Source organism: Eurosta solidaginis, chromosome 4, assembly GCF_040869045.1.
Source record: "Eurosta solidaginis isolate ZX-2024a chromosome 4, ASM4086904v1, whole genome shotgun sequence".
NCBI classification, from domain to species: domain Eukaryota; kingdom Metazoa; phylum Arthropoda; class Insecta; order Diptera; family Tephritidae; genus Eurosta; species Eurosta solidaginis.
In genome coordinates this window covers 159,175,682-159,190,991 of record NC_090322.1, presented here as the reverse complement: position 1 = coordinate 159,190,991, position 15,310 = coordinate 159,175,682, and the positions used below count along the sequence as shown (strand labels likewise).

The following is a 15,310-nucleotide window of genomic DNA, read 5'->3' as shown; positions in this document are numbered from 1 at the left end:
GCTGAAAATCGTGGTGAAATTCGCATACACCTGAAAGTGTAAAAGAATCGTGGTGAAAGTCGCGTACGCCTAAAAGTATGCAAGGACTTACATTGAGTTGGGCTTCAACGAGGTGGAATTCTACAACGCCTGCAACAGTCAGGAGGCTAGCCATGAAGTGATGGCCTAATCTTCTAAATAGTTCGACTTGTGCGTTACGTAGCTCAAATTTTTTGATCAAACATTGCACTGTCACCGAGTTTTAAACTATATTTCATGTTTCAAGTCTCTAGATATCCAGGAAGTTAGTTAAAAATCGATTGCAAGATTCCCAGTTTAGAACCAGTTTTCTCAATATCTCGATCCATGCGCCACCTAGCGGATTTTTTTTTGATAAAATATTGCATTGTCACCAGGTTCTGACTTACGGCCCAAGTTTCTTATCTCCAGCTCATCGTGAAGTTACTGGAAAATCGATCGCAAGATTCCCACCGTTTTTAAAGGATTTGCAGTTATCTTGGCCTATCGGAACGTTCTCGATCCATGCACCACCTAGCGGAACTTTTTTGATCAAATGTTGCATTGTCACCGGGTTCTAACCCACGGCCCAAGTTTCAATTCTCTAGCTGACCGGAAAGTTACTAAAAAATCGATGGCAAGATTTCCCTCGTTTTTCAAGGATTTTCTAGTTATCTCACTTAGCGCGCCACCTAGCGGAATTTGTTTCCTCTAAATTATATTGTCACCGGGTCTCGAATTATGTGCTAGTTACAAGTCTCTAGGTAACCGAGAAGTTAGTTAAAAAAGGATTGAAAGATACCCAAAATAAAATTAATTTTCCTCATATCTCGATCCATGCGCCACCTAGCGTATTTTTTTTTTTTGATAAAATATCGCATTTTCACCGGGTTCTGATCCACGTCCCAAGTTTCAAGTCTCTAGCTCACCGGCAAGTTACTCAAAAATCGATCACAAATTCCCCCTAGCGGAACTTTGATTCTTATAAATTATATTGTCACGGGTCTCGAACTATGTGCTAAGTTACAAGTCTCTAGGTCTCCGGAAAGTTAGTCAAAAATAGATTGAAATATTCCCATATCAAAACTAATTTTCTTAATATCTCGATCCATGCCCCATCTAGCGAAATTTTTTTGATTAGATATTGCATTGTCGCCGGATTTTGACTCACGGCTCAAACTTCAAGTCTCTAGCTCACCGGCAAGTTACTCAAAAATCGATCGCAAAATTCCCTGCGTGTTTCAGGGATTTTCGTTTATCTCGATTCGTCTGCCACCTGACAGCATTTTGTTTTCCACGAATTGTAGTGCCATCGACTTGCAAACTATGTGCTAAGTTTCAAGTCTCTGGATCACTGAAAAGTTAGTTAAAAGTCGATCGCAAAATTTCCATTTTAAAATTAATTTTCTGTATATCTCGATCCGTGCGCCACCTAGCGGTTTTTTTTCCACTTGCATTGTAATGTCTCCCAGAACGAGTACTCAGCTCGTGCGCATCGGTGCCGCACATGGCGCTAAATTTATTAAATAAGGGATTACTTCGGTGTATCATTTTTCCATGCTACAAAAAAATATTGGGCTTTCTAGCCTTTAATTTACTAAATTTTTGCTTTCAAAAAAATGTTGCGAATTTGAAACATCACAATTTATTCACTTACCAAAGCCTTGCAAATTATGTTGTTGCACTGACGAAAGTATAACTTGCTGATTTTGCAGATTTTGTTGCTGTTGTTGTAGATGATGACTTTGTGATTTCGATGCTTTCTTACTACGCTTTCGTGTTGGTTGTACAGTGAAATCATCAATATTATCGCCACCACCGCCACCAGCAACATCAGCATTACAACCACGAATACGAAACGAGACATTGAATTGAAATCTGCTTTTTTGTTTTGTTGCTGTAATTTTGATTGATTGTGTAGTGGGTACTAAAGCAGTGGTTAAAGTTTCTAATTCATTACTAAATTTACTGCCAATGCTACCCCCAGCCGGAGCTGTAGGAACGCTGCCAAAAATCATGGCACGTTCGTTTTGCATACCCACATAGAGGGTGCGCGTAATCAATATATAAGCAAAAGAGAGTATTAATAATGGTAATACTAATAATACCAAATCCAAAAAAATATTGTATGAACGCTCATAGACGAGACTGTCGGCAGGCCATTGTTCACGACATTTACGAAGGCCTGAAAAAAGAAAGAGAGGAAATTGCTACAAAAACGCAAAATACACAATCGAAAATTCATGAAATGTAAATAAATTTCCACAAATATGGCGTGAAAATGAAATGAAAAGAAAGTGCTGTGAAAATGACAGACATTGTTATGTGTTTATTAGGGTGGTCGTTGCAAATTATATAAACGATCTCTTACCTGATCACTCCTTCAAAGGAGGTTAAAGCTATCACATAGAAATTTTGGTCACGGTTGGGAAAGGTTTTAGATTGACGCATAATAGTCAATAATCTCTCTGGAGACACAAAATTTTAAGTACATTATTTCGTTTTCAAATAAACAAAATATGCACTACTTACAAGGGGCCTCAAAGTTGCCAGATTCGAGTTATCAGTTAAGCTAGGTCCTAGTATTTTTAAAGAGCACCCAGTTTTTCTACAACATAAATCTTGGTATATCAATGGGGTTTTTTCGTTTGGCTGTCAAACAAATGCTGGTAACACATGATCGTATTCAGTTAACGTGGGGTCTTAATTGAGCGGCTAGTTCAACCTAACATACGTATATACAAATTTTGGTCCCGATAGGAAACGATAAACGCAGCAAATACATAAGAAAAAAAAATCTGGGCGCGAGTATCTCCAAGGGAAGGGCCGCTAGTAGAATTCCATTAAAGTAGGAAAAAATATTGGCTGTCATTTGCCAGAAAATGCTCAGAGAAATTCTATTGCATGCGCATCAAGCAACACATTACAGGCGATCTGCAAGAAAAACCTCTGAGCATCCGTTAATTGGTGAGTTAAAGTGGGAAGCCGAAAAACTGGCTACGTTGCTTCAATAAAATCAGTTTAAGGACTAGATGGGTGATTCCATCGCAGTGTCTGGCCACAATAAGGTGCATCTCCGGCTGAGCGGGTTGTGGCTGGGCTTGAAACACGCCACGTTAAATCACACTCTAATGAAAAACAACAAAAAGACACGGATAAAAAGACAAACCTTTTTTTATGACGAACAATGCAATTGAGGGCATGAAATGTCTGTTGCCTTAATCGGATTGGTGGAGATTCCCGGCTGGTTGATGTTAGCGTTAAGGCAAAAGCTGATATCACCGCTATCCATGAAATGTGATGCGCAATAAATGGCATTTCTTTAAATTAAATGTGACATTTACTGAAGTTATCATGAAAATAAGCGCAGTTTCGGTGTTGAATTCGTTATGGGAGAGATACTTCGTGGCCAAGTACTGGACAGACGTTCCTCAGATATTCAAATAAAAGCGAAACTTTTTAGCCAATTATTCATCTGCGGCCATCCACCGACCTAAGAGAAGAACAGTGCGATGAAAAATACATTCCATGAACGCACATATGAGCGCTGCCCTCGCCATGATATAAAACTCGTGTGACTTTAACGCCAGGATTGGCAATGAATTTATTTATGGCTCCACTGTCGGAAAGTTCACCCGTCACTTCTCCTAAAGGAATGAGATTGATCGTCTTCGCCGGTGCTCCAAACATGGTCATATCCAGTTCGGGGAACGTGCATAGAAATATTCACCAAGCTACGTGTATGTCCCCCTATGCTTGTTAATAAACCAAATATTTGTTTTATTTTTGTTTATTTTTGAATTTAGATATTTTAATACTAATTAGAATTTTCTTGTTCGAAGCATGGCGCAACGATACAAGGTGGCAGCATGGAACGGCTGATTATAAACTTTTTTATATGATTTGATACATCAACTTCCGGTGCAGTACGATTTTGACATTTGTCCATCGAATTTACAAAAACAAAGTACACGGAATTTTTATTTATGTTTGTAGGTATGTCACCATGCTGCCACCTTGTATCATTGCGCTATGGTTCGAAGTTATTCAAAAACTTTTAAGTTAACACGAAAAATCAATTAAAAATGATTTTAAAAATTAAAGTAAAGAGTACAAAGTAGTTAACACTATATCCCCCATTCAAAGCGCTAAACGTCTAAAGACTGCAAACGCAAAAGAGTGCCAATGATTTCGCAACTCAACACTTACATCTGCTCTCCGAGAGCATACGTCAACTTTACGGAATGCAGAAGCAATTAGGGCATATTCCAAAATCACTTCGCACCATTTCCGATGAAAACATGGTTGCCGGTGACCACGTAAACACAACTGATGCGATGGAGAATGCTGCTTCGGTTAGGTTGAACTGGTTGGTCCATGAGGACGTCACATAGACTTAATGAGTCCGTAGTGTTACAAGAAGTTTGTTTTAACGACCGAACGAAAATACGACGATCACAGGGCTACGTTAAAAGCAAATGCAACAAGAAGAATGTATGAAAGTGGCATTGAGTTGAGAAGGGAGACGAGGCGCCTTTACAGAGTGAAAAAAAAGCATAGTCAGAATGGCGTAAGTGCGAGGAGATAAAGTTTGCTGGCCACCAAGAATAACGCCCCGTCCGATGTGGAAGTCCTTAAGTCCGAAGGGAGCTTGTAACCAATTCCTAGGAGTACTTAAATTATGGAGTGAACACTCTCTGCCCTCCACGAAGAAGACAGCTATTGCCAAACTTTCAGTAATTCCTAAAGTCTTTGAACAGATTGTTACCAGTCAACCCCAATATCAGTGTTCTAGTCTTTTATCTCCATGCCAATACGGTTTCATTCGTCAAAGGTCAACCACTACAAATTTGCTTTTACACACCTCTATAGTTATGGAAGGATTTTTAGCGAACAAGCAAACGGATGTCATCTACACGAACTTCAGCAAAGCATTTGATACCGTCAACCATGAGTTACTTATTCATAAGCTTGATTTACTGGGATTTCCGTTTCACCTATTAATTTGGTTGAAAAGCTATCTTTCTAACCGGGCCCAAAAAATCCTGTTCAAGTGCAATCTGTCGGAATCGTTCGGAGTTTCCTCCGGTGTACCCCAGGGAAGTCATCTAGGTCCTTTGTTCTTTACCCTTTTCATTAATGACTTGCCACAGGCAATATTATATTCCCATACTATAATGTGTGCGGATGATGTAAAACTTTGCTACACTTACTGTCCTACCGTATTGAGTTCCTTGGATTTTCTTCAGGCCGAATTGGACTCGTTCCAATGTTGGTGAACAACAAATTTACTAGCTTTAGATTGCTCTAAATGTATGCGTATGACATTTCACCGAGTGAATCCAGCATTGAAACCTTATGTAATAGATGTTACGCCTTTGGAGCGTATATTTATTGCAAATGATCTAGGTGTCCTTTTTGATCTTAATTTGAATTTTAACATGCATATTTCATCTATTGCCAACAAAGCGTTGGGTTTACCTGGATATGTTAAAAGATGGGCTAAAGAGTTCGATGATCAGTACTTCACTAAGGTTCTTTACACATCGCTGGTTCGTCCAATACTCGAGTATTGCTCATGCGTTTGGTCCCCTGTTTCTCAAAAGTATATAAAGCGTCTTGTGTCAGTTCAAAAGCAATTTTTGATATTCACATTGCGCGGCCTTAATTGGGACTCAAGATTCCACCCTCCTACATACAGAAGTAGACTTCTTCTTATTAACTTACCCTCTCTGAAAAATCGGAGAATATTACTGGGGGTATTGTTCATCCATAAGCTCATTATTGGAGAAATTGATTCTACGGACCTTCTCAGCCGCTTGTTTTTTGCAGTTCCCCCTAGAGTATACAGATACTAAGTTCCATTTATTTACCCCTTTGTCGACGAAACTTTGCTAAAAATAATCCTCTTCTTATCTGGTGCGCGCACTACAATGACTTTTATAGCTGTATAAGTCTTGAATGTACTTGTGCCACTATACGTAATGCAATACTTGCCTGTCTAATTTAAGAGATACAAGCTAATTTAATTTAATTTGCCGGCATTTATTTCTTCCGTAAAAAACAGGCACTATCTCGTATAAGGATGGAGGAACATTTATCAACATGTATCATTAAGAAGGAACAAGACAGTACTGTGTTGATTTGAATCTGGTGCATTCCAACAACGTTAAAAACCTGCATTTTTATGAGTCACTGACCGGAATCGTATGCATTCCGGCAGTATAATCTTTTGGGTCAGGCATCGAGCTGATTGGAATCCGGTGCATTCCAACAACACAGGTCATGTTACTTTTTTATGCCTTGTGATGGCGTATCCTCATTACACTACTCTTAGCACTGCCGGATTCCTATGACATGCTGATTGGAATCTTGTTGCATTCCAACAGGAAGATTGGAATACACTGCATTCCGAAATCATGCTGAGCGGAATCTGATGCATTCCGCCAGTATAAGATCTCGGTATAAGATCTTATTTCTGCTCATATTTCTTATTATTATTATATTCTGAAATTAAAGTGTAATGTTCAATAATATATCTTTGTTTGTAATACAGCATTGTTGAAATCTCGATATATCTTAAATTTTTATACTCAGTTGAGCAGAGCTCACAGAGTATATTAAGTTTGATTGGATAACGGTTGGTTGTACATATATAAAGGAATCGAGATAGATATAGACTTCCATATATCAAAATAATCAGGATCGAAAAAAAATTTGATTGAGCCATGTCCGTCCGTCCGTCCGTCCGTCCGTCCGTCCGTTAACACGATAACTTTGAGTAAATTTTGAGGTATCTTGAAGAAATTTGGTATGTAGGTTCCTGAGCACTCATCTCAGATCGCTATTTAAAATGAACGATATCGGACTATAACCACGCCCACTTTTTCGATATCGAAAATTTCGAAAAACCGAAAAAGTGCGATAATTCATTACAAAAGACCGATAAAGCGACGAAACTTGGTAGATGAGTTGAACTTATGACACAAAATAGAAAATTAGTAAAATCTTGGACAATGGGGGTGGCACCGCCCACTTTTAAAAGAAGGCAATTTAAAATTTTTGCAAGCTGTAATTTGGCAGTCGTTGAAGATATCATGATGAAATTTGGCAGGAACGTTACTCTTATTACTATATGTACGCTTAATAAAAATTAGCAAAATCGGAGAAGGACCACGCCAACTTTTAAAAAAAAAATTTTTTTTAAAGTAAAATTTTAACAAAAAATTTAATATCTTTACAGTATATAAGTAAATTATGTCAAGATTCAACTCCAGTAATGATATGGTGCAACAAAATACAAAAATAAAAGGAAATTTAAAAATGGGCGTGGCTCCGCCCTTTTTCATTTAATTTGTCTAGGATACTTTTAACGCCATAAGTCGAACAAAAATTAACCAATCCTTTTGAAATTTGGTAGGGGCATAGATTTTATGGCGTTAACTGTTTTCTGTGAAAATGGGCGAAATCGGTTGATGTCACGCCCAGTTTTTATACACAGTCGTCCGTCTGTCCTTCCGCATGGCCGTTAACACGATAACTTGAGCAAAAATCGATATATCTTTACTAAACTCAGTTCACGTACTTATCTGAACTCACTTTATCTTGGCATGAAAAATGAACGAAATCCGACTATGACCACGCCCACTTTTTCGATATCGAAAATTACGAAAAATGAAAAAAATGCCATAATTCTATACCAAATACGAAAAAAGGGATGAAATATGGTAAGGTAATTGGATTGCTTTATTGACGCGAAATATAACTTTAGAAAAAACTTTATCAAATGGTTGTGACACCTACCATAGTAAGTAGAAGAAAATGAAAACGTTCTGCAGGGCGAAATAAAAAACCCTTAAAATCTTGGCAGGTATTACATATATAAATAAATTAGCGGTATCCAACAGATGATGTTCTGGGTCACCCTGGTCCACATTTTGGTCGATATCTGGAAAACGCCTTCACATATACAACTACCACCACTCCCTTTTAAAACTCTCATTAATACCTTTAATTTGATACCCATATCGTACAAACTCATTCTAGAGTCACCCCTGGTCCACCTTTATGGCGATATTTCGAAAAGGCGAACACCTATAGAACGAAGGCCCACTCCCTTTTAAAAATACTTATTAACACCTTTCATTTGATACCCATATCGTACAAACAAAGTCTAGAGTCACCCCTGGTCCAGAAAGGCCCACTCCCTCTTAAAATACTCATTAACTCCTTTCGTTTGATACCCATATTGCACAAACGAATTCTAGAGTCACCCCTGGCCCACCTTTATGGCGATATCTCGAAACGGCGTCCACCTATGGAACTAAGGATTACTCCCTTTTAAAATACTCATTAACACCTTTCATTTGATACCCATATCGTACAAACGCATTCTAGAGTCACACCTGGTCCATCTTTATGGCGATATCTCGAAAAGGCGTCCACCTATAGAACTAAGGCCCACTCCCTCTTAAAATACTCATTAACTCCTTTCGTTTGATACCCATATTGCACAAACGAATTCTAGAGTCACCCTGGTCCACCTTTATGGCGATATCTCGAAAAGGGGTCCACCTATAGAACTAAGCCCCACGCCCTTTTAAAATAATCATTAACAGCTTTCATTTGATACCCATATCATACAAACAAATTCTAAAGTCACCCCTGGCCCACCTTTATGGCGATAACTCGAAAAGGCGAACACCTATAAAACGAAGGCGCACTCCCTTTTAAAAATACTCATTAACACCTTTCATTTGATACCCATATTGTACAAACAAAGTCTAGAGTCACCCCTGGTCCACCTTTATTGCGATACCTCGAAAATGCGTCCACCTATAGAACTAAGGCCCACTCCCTCTTAAAATACTCATTAACTCCTTTCGTTTGATACCCATATTGCACAAATGAATTCTAGAGTCACCCCTGGTCCACCTTTATGTCGATATCTCGAAAAGGGCTCCACCTATAGAACTAAGCCCCACGCCCTTTTAAAATAATCATTAACACCTTTCATTTGATACCCATATCATACAAACAAATTCTAAAGTCACCCCTGGTCCACCTTTATGGCGATATCTCGAAAAGGCGAACACCTATAAAACGAAGGCCCACTCCCTTTTAAAATGCTCATGAACACCTTTCATTTGATACCCATATCGTACAAACGCATTCTAGAGTCACCCCTGGACCATCTTTACGGCGATTTCTCGAAAAGGCCATCCCGAAAGGTCCATCTATAGAACTTAGGTCCACGCCCTTTTAAAATACTCATTAATACCTTTCATTTGATACCCATATCGTACAAACGCATTCTAGAGTTAACCCTGATCCACCTTTATGGCTATATCCCTAAATGGCGTCCACCTGTAGAACTATGGCCCACTCCCTCTTAAAATACTCTTTAATACCTTCCATTTGATACCCATGTCATACAAACACATTCCAGGGTTTCCCTCGGTTCATTTTCCTACATGGTTATTTTCCCTTATGTTGTCACCATAGCTCTCAACTGAGTATGTAATGTTCGGTTACACCCGAACTTAACCTTCCTTACTTGTTAACTTTTGAGTTGTATATTTAAATATCTTTTATATTATGCAGTCGACCATAGTTTATCGTCGACTTTAAATAATAAATAAATAAATAAATAAATAAATAAAAAAAATATCGACAAGGACAGATCAACTCGAGCCCAGTAGCGATGATAATGGAATTAATGTTAATATAGAAAACTTGACTAATTATTTTTCATTAAGCCTCTGTGTGAAATTGGCATTAATTATTTCCAATAAGAACCAAAGTTTATATGTGATAATTTTCGAACTATTAGAAGGGTTGTGACTGAAAAACCTAGTTTACTAAATTCATAAGAACCACCCTAGTGTTTATATTTATAGAAGTATGCGACATTGCACAGCTTGTGTAGGAATTTAAAATATGCGTCATTTGCAAGTGTTTATTAAAATCACATTACAACGCCTTCAATGTTCACGGTGCCACCGACACTCGAGTCCATATAGGAAATGGAATTTTGCGTGCCATTTAAAAAGATTTTAGCACAATATCCTAAGCTGTAATTTGAATTCTGAGAATGTTATCGCAAAACTGGCATATTTATACGCTAATTGCATACTTACCTACATACTTATGTATATATACAAATGTTGTCACAAATGTGTTCACATGAAACCACTTTGGTTTACAAATTTGGTTAACTTATTTTGATTTACATTATTCCATTAATACAGATACATAAAAAGAAAACAAGTGAGTCAGAACGGCGTGATTGCGAAGAGCTTTAGATACTGACTGATAGGAATAATGCGTGAAATTTTAACAAAAATCTGGCGGAAAACGGAAGGTTTCAAGACCGGGCTAGATTCCTGCGGAAAAGATATGGACGACCTTGTAACTGACGTACAGAGTATGATTAAGAAGTGGAGCGAATGCTTCCTCGTCATTGCTAGCTAGCGAGAAAGAAGACGAACCCGATACCCCAATCGCAGTGAGAATGCCAATATTCCAGCCAAAAAAACACAAGGCGCCAGTTACCCATCTAGCTATTCAAAAAAGGACGCGAAAAGTTGTTTAAAAGCATGCATCGACGCAAAATATGGTCGGAGTTAGCTCTACCTAATCCACAAGATCCCGTAAACCGCGGAAATTACCGCGTAACCTGTCTGCTTAAGACCGCGTATGAGGTTCTGTCCAGCGAATGGTGCGAAAGATTAAAGTCCATTATCAACAGACTGATTGGACATTATATATTATCGACCACTTCTTCAAGAACCACCAGATTCTGGAGAGGACTCACGATAGGAGAATCTACACTTACCATTTTTTGTCGACTTTAGAGCGGCCTTCGGCAGCGCGTAAAAAAGTTGCTTTTATGCTGCTCTCTCTGAATTTAAGTTCCCCGTAAAGCTAGTAATGCTCGACCAAATGACGTTGATCAACACCACTACCTCTGTAACAGTTGGGAATGATCTCCCATAGCCATTCGAAACCAATCGAGGCTTCAGATAAGGCGACTCCCTTTCGTGCGTTAACTTTAACATAATGCGGGACAAGATAACTAAACAGTGGTGGTACAATCATTTACAAGAGAGTACAGTTACTCACAAATGCTGATCATATTGAGCCCTACCAGAAGCAAAAAAAGAGGGTCTTTCAGTAGCTGAGAATAATAAAAAGTACCTGCTGTCATCGAAATAATCAGCGCATACGCATTTTGGTAGCCAAGTCAACGTTGACGAATATAAATTCGAGCATGTGGAGAATTTCATCCATCTGGGATGAAGTCAGCAAAAGCAATGCAAACTTAGAAATCAAACGGTGAATAACCCTTACCAACAAGTGCTACATTGGATTGAGTAGAGAATTGATAAGTGAAATCCTCTCTCGACGAACAAAACCATGCTCTGGAAATCACCCATCGTTCCTATCTTGATGTGTGGCTCGGAATCTTGGACGGTGTCGAGAGAAGAAGAAGGCTCTTGGAGTGTTCGAGATAAAAGTTCTCCGGTATATTTATGGCATATATTAAAGGAGATATAAAGATGAGCTGTATGAGTGTTACGTAGATATGACGATACTACAGCGAATAGAAACCCATAGGCTACGCTCGCTAGGTCGTGTTATGCGAATGAACGAAGACGCTCGGCCAAGAAAGTATTTAAATCGATACCGCAGTTTGGAAGCAGAATAAGGAAGAGAACTTCACTGTAATGGAAGAGGCAGATGGACGTTGACTTGACCTACTTTGGTGCCTCCAATCGGCTTCAGTTATAGTGAAACTGGCCAAATCGCTTAAACGGTTAAGTGCCAACTAATGTTGAAGACCCATACATACCCCAGCCAGCATTTTTTGAAAATTTTGATCAAAAAATATTCAAATATCATACCCCAAGATGATTAAAAACGTTCAAATTTAAAAGCATTTTCTGTTCGAAAATTAACGTATCGTCGGGAGAAAAATGTACCATAAATGTGATTATTCTTGAATAATCATTTATGATTCATATTTCGAAACGCTTTTTGTTCATATTTGATATCATTGTAAAATTGAGCTTTAATTGTTTTAGAGTAATATTTGACTACTTTTAAGAGTCATTTTCTGATCATATTCGTGAACATATTTCAATCGTTTTGGTTGAGATTTTTGAATCATTTTTGAAAGCGATTATGATACATTTATTCTTCATATCTCATTCTAAATAGATACTACATAATAATCTTATTTCATCAGGGAAGAAAGCATGCGAGTTAAGGAACATGACTCTACTCAAATCAGGTGGCAAATATAAACAAATTGTTTAAACATTGCTATTTGATTTATTTACGGAATCTGTTGTAACATTCCATTCCCACATACTGACATTGCGTTAGCCAGCTGATGCAATGCCAGGAGTAAAATTACTAAGGTATCGTATTAAGATAAACATCCTATTTAATATTCCTATTGTAAACTATTTGTAAGTTATAAATAAGAGTAAAATGTAAAGCTTAGTCAGTTTTATAGCAGCATTGAAATAAAATGCAAGAGTTTTTTAAAAACTCAATTAACTCAACATAAACTTTAATTGGCGATCCTGCCAGGAGCCACGCAGTGATAGCCTGTAAAAAGGTTGCGTGTCCTCCGGAGTGAAAAAAACACTGTAAAAATTAAAATAAAACAAGTATCTCTAAAAAGGAGAGAAAAGAAAAAAAACACTGTAAAAATAAAAGAAAACAAGTATCTCTAAAAAGGAGAGAAAAGAAAAAAACACTGTAAAAATTAAAATAAAACAAGTATCTCTAAAAAGGAGAGAAAAGAAAAAAACACTGTGAAAATTAAAATAAAACAAGTATCTCTAAAAAGGAGAGAAAAGAAAAAAAACACTGTGAAAATTAAAATAAAACAAGTATCTCTAAAAAAGAGAGAAAAGGAAAAAAACACTATAAAATTAAAGCAAACAAAAATATTTGTCAGCTTACAAGAAACCTAAAAACGCGAAGTACGTAACTACAGAAAGTGAAAGGACCACCAACATATGAACAGCAGCATTCATCCACAAAGCGAACAAGGATCTAATAGAAGGAGGAGAAACCGAAGGCGAAGAAGCGTAAGCTAATGAATAAAATAGTTAAGGTATATGTTAATACCAAGTATGTATAAATAATTATATATATGTACATATAAGTTAGAAGATTATAAAAGTGAAAACAAAACAAGAAGAGATAAAGCAAAATTAAAAAATAAAAGTTATATGAAGTGCTGAAAGATTGTGAAAGAAGATTTGAAAAGGATATATAGATCTGGATTCTTTGATAGAAGATTTGACAAAAATGTCACTAAATAGTAATAATAGTACCACTGATATTGATGTAATATCTAGATTGATTGCCGCCAGTACGGCATCATTACGAACGGAAGTAGAGCAAATGAGGCGACAGATACAGGCCATCAACACCAGTGATGCTGTGACCGAGTTTGTACCCGAACAAATAGATTCAAATATAAATTGTGACGAACCTTTAGACGTTATCAAATCTTTGCCTGAGTTTGGGGGTAAGATAAATAATTATGTAAGTTGGCGCGAAGCAGCCAATAATTCCATGTCCTTGTACACAAGGGGAAGTAGGAAATATTTCGCGGCGTTAACAATTTTAAGGAATAAAATTACCCGTGAGGCCAATGATATACTGACCAATCACGGAACAGTTTTGAATTTCGACGCAATTTTAAGTCGTCTGGATTTTGCCTTTGCTGACAAAAGGCCAAGCCATATAATCGAACAGGAGATGAGTGTCCTGAGACAGGGATCGAAATCCCTGATAGGTTTCTATAATGAGGTTAACGAGAAGTTGACGCTTCTCATAAATAAGACCATAATGACTCATGGGACAAGCTCACCCATAACTAAAGAGCTAAACTCTAAAAACAGAGCCACTGCTCTGCGGACCTTTATAACTGGGCTTAATCACACATTAGATCAAATATTGTTTACCTTGGCACCGAAGGATTTGCCAAATGCGCTTGCCAAGGCTCAAGAGTTAAATGCCAATCAAATGAGGTCACAATTTGCTTTGCAATATTCGCAAAGCAACCCGCAGAAAAGTTTTAATTCATCTCCCCACAGACTTCCTTATAATAATCGGAGAAGTCAGGAGTTTCAGAATAATTTGAGGTACCCGCAGAAAAATAGTCCAATATTCGGTGACGATAAAAAAACCCGTCCAGAGCCAATGGATGTAGATCCATCCCTGCAAATTGAGAATAGGCCTAGTAACAGATATATGCCACAGGGAGTTAGAAACAATTTGCAAAACAACAATTTTAATAAAAGAGTTGGAGGTGCGCAAGTCAGTGCGCAACCACAAGAAAAAGTACAACGAGTAAATAATATTAATGAAGGCCATTTTTTAGGCCAAGAGTAAGCTTGCCATATATATATCTGTATGACCAAGCTATAAAAAAAGATTTTGAAATTTTAGTGGATACAGGTGCAACATCCTGTTACATCAGGAAGGGAATTTATAGGAATCCAAAAGAATTGGATATTTATAAGAGGATAAAAACCATTAATGGTTATACAATAATAAGATTTTACCATGAAATTCATCTGTTTGGTGTTAAGGAGATTTTTTACGAAATTGATAGCTTGGAGTCAGATCTCCTTATAGGTTATAATTTATTGCGGAAAGTCAACGCTTTAGTGGATCTGGAAAACCAGAAGTTAATTGTTAATAGAATTGGGAAAATTTATGAATTTGGGAAAGGAGTGCTATGAAGTACAGTTGTGAAAAAGAAAGTGAGGTTGATGAAGTGAACTTTGTGGAACAAAAATGTTCCACAGCGCCAGCCGACGGTAATACCGGCAATAGTATAGATAATATAAAAAATAGAACAAATGTGGAACAAGAACGTTCCACAGCGCCAGCTGAAGAATGTACCAGCAAAATTCCAAATAATAAAATAAGCCCAAAAGAGGGCAATATAAAAAATCTTCGTCAGAAGATAATTGATGTTATAAAAAAAGAACATGAAGATGTTGATTTGGATTTACCATTCAACACAGATGTCAGAGCAGAAATTCGCATGGATGAGGAAAGACCCATTTGGTCCAAACAATATCCATATCCAATATCTGTTAATGGTTTTGTTAATGAAGAAGTCCAAAGTCTGTTGCGGAAGGGGATTATAAGGGAAAGTAAGAGTCCATATAACTCTCCATGTTGGGTAGTTCCAAAAAAGGGAATTAATAAGGATGGAAGTTCTAAGCTACGCTTAGTGATTGATTTTAAAAAAATAAACGAAAAAACCATTCCG

The 15,310-nt window shown here is 37.5% G+C and overlaps 1 protein-coding gene across 1 annotated transcript in view; it reads right to left on the bottom strand.

Annotated features, from left to right (window-relative positions):
* Positions 1-15,310, bottom strand: part of LOC137250546 (cholecystokinin receptor type A-like) — a 553,728-nt gene that overhangs the window by 77,970 nt on the left and 460,448 nt on the right. Inside the window, exon 3 of the mRNA XM_067783530.1 lies at positions 1,655-2,182. Coding sequence (XP_067639631.1) covers positions 1,655-2,182 — 528 coding nt within the window. The remainder of the gene's footprint in view (positions 1-1,654; positions 2,183-15,310) is intronic.